General features: G+C 39.3%; 1 protein-coding gene across 1 annotated transcript; it reads right to left on the minus strand.

Annotated features, from left to right (window-relative positions):
* Nucleotides 1–5406: 5406 nt before the first annotated feature.
* Nucleotides 5407–5958, minus strand: LOC111811506 (7-deoxyloganetin glucosyltransferase-like). The gene has a single exon (XM_023698390.1). The coding sequence runs from the start codon at nucleotides 5956–5958 to the stop codon at nucleotides 5437–5439; it is 522 nt and encodes a 173-aa protein (XP_023554158.1). The 3' UTR covers nucleotides 5407–5436.
* Nucleotides 5959–7072: the final 1114 nt, after the last annotated feature.

The raw sequence follows: 7072 nt of genomic DNA on the forward strand, positions 1-7072 counted from the left end.
CGGGTCAAATTATAATTGGATCGGTTGGGAAGGAGAGCAAATAATTATTTATAAGAGTGTGGAAACCTCTCAGTAACAGACTCAGGGGAGGCTTATAGTGTGCTTTGTTCGAGGGGAGGATTGTTGAGGATTATTGGGATTGGGAGTGTCCCACATTGGTTAATTTAGTGGAAGATCATGGGTTTACAAGTGAGGAATAGTATCTCCATTGGTATGAGGCCTTTTGGGGAAGCCCAAAGCAAAGCCAGGAGAGCTTATGCTCAAAGTGGACAGTATCATACCATTGTGGAGAGTCGTGATTCCTAACATTTGGTATCAGAGCGTGGTGAGTGTAGGTTATCTGATCTCTTGGAATTCTTAGTATGCTCTGTCTGATCTTCCACATCAGAAACGATTTCTTGAGATTAGTAGTGAGTGAGTTTCTTAGTATGCTCTGTCTGATCTTCCACATCAGAAACGATTTCTTGAGATTAGTAGTGAGTGAGTTTCTTAGTATGCTCTGTCTGATCTTCCACATCAGAAACGATTTCTTGAGATTAGTAGTGAGTGAGTTTCTTTTGTATCGACAGAAGTCTGTGACTCTGCTGCTCTGTCTGATATTCCACATCAGAAACGATTTCTTGAGATTAGTAGTGAGTGAGTTTCTTTTGTATCGACAGAAGTCTGTGACTCTGCAAGTTTTGTGTCAAAAGAACTTGTTCAGTATTACTGAGGTATGGCCAACACGATGGGTGATTTCCAAATCGTTGGAGGAATTAAGAAACTCAACAACTACAACACGTGGGCAACATGCATGATGTCCTATTTACAAGGATAGGATCTTTGGGAGATCGTTGGCGGGTGCGAAACTACGCCGCCAGAGGATGATTCCAACGGCGCCTTGCGCAAATGGAGAATCAAAGCAGGCAAAGCAATGTTTGCCATGAAGACCACAATCGGAGAAGAGATGTTAGAACATATTTGGGATGACAAGACACCGAAAGAAGCATAGGACACGTTCGTGATGTTGTTCTCAAAGAAGAACGATACGAGGCTACAACTTCTGGAGAATGAGTTGTTGTCAATTACACAACGTGATATGACAATTGCTCAGTACTTCCACAAGGTCAAATCAATCTGTCGGGAGATTACTGAACTAGACCCAAAGTTCGCCATTGTAGAATCTCGAATGAAGAGGATTATAATCCACGGATTACGACCGGAATATCGAAGCTTCATTACTGCTGTACAAGGATGGCCCACTCAACCAACACTTGTAGAGTTCGAAAATTTGTTAGCCAGCCAAGAAGCCATGGCTAAACAAATGGGAGGCTTCACATTGAAGGGTGAAGAAGAAGCACTCTACACGAGTGAAAGTCGGAGCAATAATAGGCCGTCTACCAAACGTGGATACAATGGTGACAAAAGAAGAAGCCACCAAGGGATTGCACAACCTGAGAGAGCTCAGAAGAACGACAACAAGAGTTTCCAAAGAACGAGATTTGGTGGTATTTGCTATAATTGCGGGAAAAAGGGCCATATGTCTAGAGATTGTTGGTCCAGGAAAAAGTCCATTGAAAACAATGTGGCAATATCCAAAAAGAAGATAGAAGATGAATGGGATGCAGAGGTACTATGTCCCATAGAAGAAGACGAGCTAGCACTCATGGCGACAATGGAAGACCATATCAACTATGAGAATGACTGGATCGTTGATTCAGGATGTTCAAATCACATGACTGGCGATCAGAGAAAATTGCAAGACAAGAAAGAGTACAAAGGAAGTCGTATGGTACGTACAGCAAATAACACACAGTTATCAATTGCTCAAATCGGCAATACGACAATCATGCCTGGCAATAAGTCTGATACAGTGTCGCTACATAATGTTTATCATGTACCGGGTATAAAGAAGAACTTGTTGTCAGTGTCACAACTAACAACATCAGGAAGCTATGTCTTATTTGGGCCAGAAGATGTAAAAGTTTATCAAGATGTTAAGATAATAGGAAAGCCGACAATAGAAGGACGAAGAGTGGAGTCTGTCTACGTCCTATCTGCAGAGTCTGCCTATGTTGACAAGACCCGAAAGAATGAGACGACAGATCTATGGCATGCAAGATTGGGACATATTAGCTACCATAAGTTGAAGCTGATTATGGAGAAATCTATGCTCAAAGGTCTACCTCAACTTGAAGTCAAAACAGACGTTGTCTGCGCTGGATGTCAATATGGTAAAGCTCATCAATTACCATACAAAGAGTCAAGTTTCAAAGCAAAGAAACCATTAGAGTTAATTCACTCTGATTTGTTCGGCCCAGTCAAACAAGCATCGATCAGCGGAATGCGGTATATGGTGACATTTATTGACGACTACTCAAGATATGTGTGGATTTTCTTTATGAAAGAAAAGTCTGACACGTTCTCAAAGTTTCAAGAATTCAAGATGATGGTCGAAGGAGAAGTAGGAGCGAAGATTCGTTGTCTACGTTCAGACAATGGCGGAGAATACACGTCAGATGAGTTCGATCAATATTTACACGAGTGTGGGATACGACGTCAATTTACATGTGCCAACACGCCACAACAAAATGGTGTAGCAGAAAGAAAGAATCGACACCTTGCAGAAACCTGTCGAAGCATGTTACACGCAAAGAACGTTCCAGGAAGATTTTGGGCTGAAGCTATGCGAACTGCTGCCCATGTGATCAACAAGCTTCCTCAACCAAAGCTAGGGTTCGTCTCACCATTTGAGATACTATGGGATATGAAACCTACAATTAGTTACTTCCGAGTATTTGGCTGTGTTTGCTATGTATTTGTGCCTGACCATCTACGTAGCAAGTTTGACAAGAAAGCAGTCAAGTGTGTATTTGTTGGATACGACAATCAAAGAAAAGGATGGAGGTGCTGTGATCCAACAAGTGGAAAATACTATACATCAAGAGATGTAGTTTTTGATGAAGCATCTACATGGTGGTCCTCGGAGAAGAAAGTCTTACCAGATTCAAACATCGAAGAAATTCTACAACAGAAGCTGGGGGAGCAAACTACACAAATTCAATCAAATGTCGATGCACCTGAAAATCCAAGTGACATTGATATTGACAAGCAAGAGGTGACTCAATCAAGCGAATCTGATAAAAATGAAACGACACATCAACAACTTAGGCGATCAAATAGAATCCGAAGGCCAAATCCTAAGTATGCAAATGCAGCTATTGTAGAAGATAGAGTTTACGAACCAGAGACATATGAAGAAGCATCACAAAACTCGGTTTGGCAGAAAGCGATGGAGGAAGAAATTATAGCCTTGGAGCATAATCAAACTTGGGAACTAGTGCCAAGACTAAGAGATATCAAACCCATCTCTTGCAAGTGGGTCTATAAAATAAAGCGTCGACCGGATGGATCAATCGAGAGATACAAGGCTCGACTCGTGGCTCGAGGATTTTCTCAACAATATGGACTAGACTATGATGAAACATTCAGTCCAGTGGCAAAGATTACTACCGTACGAGTTCTGCTAGCACTCGCAGCAAGTAAAGATTGGAAACTGTGGCAAATGGATGTGAAGAATGCCTTCTTGCACGGAGAGTTAGACAGGGAGATTTATATGAACCAACCAAAGGGATTTGAGAGTGCAGCTAATCCTAATTATGTATGCAAGCTTAGAAAAGCTCTTTATGGACTGAAACAAGCACCGAGAGCTTGGTATGGTAAAATTGCTGAATTTCTTACCCAAAGTGGTTATTCAGTTGCGCATGCAGACTCAAGCCTATTCATCAAAGAAAGAGAAGGAAATTTAACAATTGTGTTGGTCTACGTGGACGATTTGATTATCACCGGGGACGATGAAAGAGAAATTTATCAAACAAGAGAAAATTTATCAATACGCTTTCAGATGAAAGAGCTAGGAGAGCTTAAACACTTCTTAGGCCTAGAAGTTGATCGCACAGATGAAGGACTGTTTCTCTGCCAACAAAAGTATACAAGAGATATGCTTCAGAAGTTCAACATGTTAGAGTGCAAGCAAGTTTCAACACCGATGGAGATAAATGCCAAGATTTGTGCACATGAAGGCAAAGAGTTGAACGATGAAACAACGTACCGACAACTAGTAGGTAGTCTTATCTACCTAACTTTAACTCGACCTGATATCTCTTATGCAGTTGGGGTTATGAGTCGATACATGCAAAGTCCAAAGAAGCCTCATCTGGATGCAGCTCGACGGATCTTGAGATATATCAAAGGTACAATCGACTATGGTCTTTTGTACAAAAGAAGCAAAGACTGCAAGCTAGTTGGATACTGTGATGCTGACTATGCAGGAGACCACGATACTCGGAGGTCAACCACTGGGTATGTGTTCAAGTTTGGTTCGGGAACAATTTCTTGGTGTAGCAAGAGACAACCAACAGTATCATTATCAACTACAGAAGCAGAGTATAGAGCAGCGGCTGGAGCAGCTCAGGAAAGTACATGGCTAAAACTCTTGATGGAAGATTTGCACCAGAAAATTGACTATCCAATATCACTTCTTTGGGACAACCAATCTGCGATTCGCCTTGCAGAAAATCCAGTGTTTCATGCTAGAACAAAGCATATGGAGGTGCACTACCATTTCATTAGACAGATGACCAAGTGGCAGACTTGTTTACAAAAGGGCTGAATACTGGCAAACATGAGAGTTTTCGCTGTCAACTCAACATGGTGCAACGAATGAGGACTAGTGTTGAGGGGGAGTGTNAGGAGTGTTGAAATATCATCACTAGCCCATTTCGCTGTCAGCTCAACATGGTGCAGCAAATGAGGACTAGTGCTGAGGGGGAGTGTTGAAATATCATCACTAGCCCAATAGAGTCAAGCCCAATTATTGTATGAGCTCAGTATATTTATTTTAGTAGAGATTTTAGGAGAAAGAGATCTAGATATTTTAGGAGAAAGATTCAAATTTGTTAGGTCTAGATTCAAATCGGTTAGGTCTAGATTTAGATTGGTTAAATATAGATTGCTTACTCTTAGTATAAATACCTCTCCACCCTACCTAGGTTATTCACCCAAGAAATCCAAAAACAATAAAAAGCAGTAGTATTCTACAGAGTGTCTTGTATTCTCTTCTCGATTGGTGTTAATAAAGAGTGCGAGTGTTTCCCACAGTGAGTTGTGTTCAACAGAATTAGCCTTGGACAGTTTTTTTTTTTTTTTTTTCTAAATGTATGTATAGCCAAATGGACCACACCTAAAATCGGGTCAAATTATAATTGGATCGGTTGGGAAGGAGAGCAAAGAATTCTTTATAAGGGTGTGGAAACCTCTCACTAACAGACACGTTTTAAATTCCTTAAAAGTAAGCTCGAAAGGGAAAGCCAAAAGAGAACAATATTTAGGGTGAGCTTGAAAAAACTTAACTTAATGAAAAAAAATTGACTTCAAAACAGCAAATAGTATTTAAATTTAAATCATACCTTTGAGTGGTATCAAACCTTGCTTAATGAGATCACGGTAATGCAGGTAACCCAAGTAGCCACAAGCACTAGCAGTCCAAAACAAAGCATAAGGAATTTTAAACTCATTAGCGGCCAACATAGAAAAAGACATAATAGCATCTCCAACAATACAGCTAACCCGTGGGACGTTAGCAACTGAATTAAGCTGAGAGATAAGATCACATAAAGGAGCTAAACAGCTCTTGGAGGTAGATTGGCAAAGGGAAGGAGTATCTTGGGTAGAGTTGGCATCGGAGAACGGAAGGCCATCGGGGATGGTTCGGAATTGAAAATCTAGCAAGCCATCGAGCGCGTTGGGGCCTCTCGACCTGAGCAGACGCCTATGATTGTAGGCGGTGTTAACGAATGTTATGTGGAAACCTCTATGATGGAGAAGCTTAGCCAAGCTTAGCATAGGGTTGATATGGCCTTGGGCTGGACATGGGATACACACAGCATGCGGTTTATGAGTTTTTGAGGGAGAACACATCATTTGATAGCTTGGCTCAGTTTTGGGAGATGGAAAGGAAGAAACTGGAATATCTTATAGGCTCCACAACCAATCAATTTTTCATTATGATTATTATTATTATTATTTAATTATTGAATAACAAAAAAATAATATAAGATTATTACAGCTGCCAACCTATCGTTATGTTATTATAGTGAATAGCTTCGTACATTATTAATTATACCAAACTTTAAATTATTTTTTACAACTAGTGGTTAAATAATAGATTTACTTTTAAAGACAACGTTGAGTTTGGTAGCATTTTAATTATTGTGTTTTTCTAATTTTAATTTATAAATATAAAATTAACGTGTTATGTCACATTAATATAAAAGTAATCAAATTAACGTCCAATCCGGTTTAAATAATAAGAAATGTTTTGTTTTCATCTCCGACTGACATGAGATGTCATAATCCACTTTCTTTGGAGGCTAAGCGTCCTTGCTGACACACCACTCAGTGACTTGTTCTAATACCATTTGTAATAGTCCAAGCTGCACTAGCCGATATTGTCTGCTTTGGTCCGTGACGTATCGTTGTCAGCTTTACAGTTTTAAAACGCATCTACTAAGAGGAGATTTTCAAACCCTGGTAAGGAATGGTTTATTCTTCTCTTCAATCTACGTGGGATCTCACATAAAATCTCATAAAGTTCAAATATAAAATATTTACGAAAAACAATCCATAACTAAAACGGGTTACAAACGTTAGATTTTTTTTTTTAAGTACGGCGGAATTGGGTTGGATTGTAACAGTATTTTCGAGTTGTTTAAGTTGACTTGATAAAAAAATGTCAACCGAGAAACCAAACTAAATTTTTTTATTTTCAAAAAATTCAATCCATTCTAAGTTTGAAAATTTAAAAACCAAATTGCTAGGAACATCAAAAAAATCAAAGTTCTATTATATGAAGATTAAGAATATTTTCAGCTTATATTAGTCATGCATTATGGATAAGTAAATTTTTTTTAAAATAATTAAAAAATAATCGGACAGCTTAACATAGAGGGTTAGGTTGAATTGTGAACTCTATTTGGGTTGTTCAAGTCACGAACCCAACCAACTCAAAGTTTTGGATTAGTTAAAAAGATTT

This window comes from Cucurbita pepo, chromosome LG15, assembly GCF_002806865.2.
Source record: "Cucurbita pepo subsp. pepo cultivar mu-cu-16 chromosome LG15, ASM280686v2, whole genome shotgun sequence".
In the NCBI taxonomy this organism is placed as follows: Eukaryota; Viridiplantae; Streptophyta; class Magnoliopsida; order Cucurbitales; family Cucurbitaceae; genus Cucurbita; species Cucurbita pepo.

Bases quoted from the DNA above. Each gene is read 5' to 3' on its own strand.
- LOC111811506 (XM_023698390.1), bottom strand. From the start codon at position 5,958: ATGTGTTCTCCCTCAAAAACTCATAAACCGCATGCTGTGTGTATCCCA.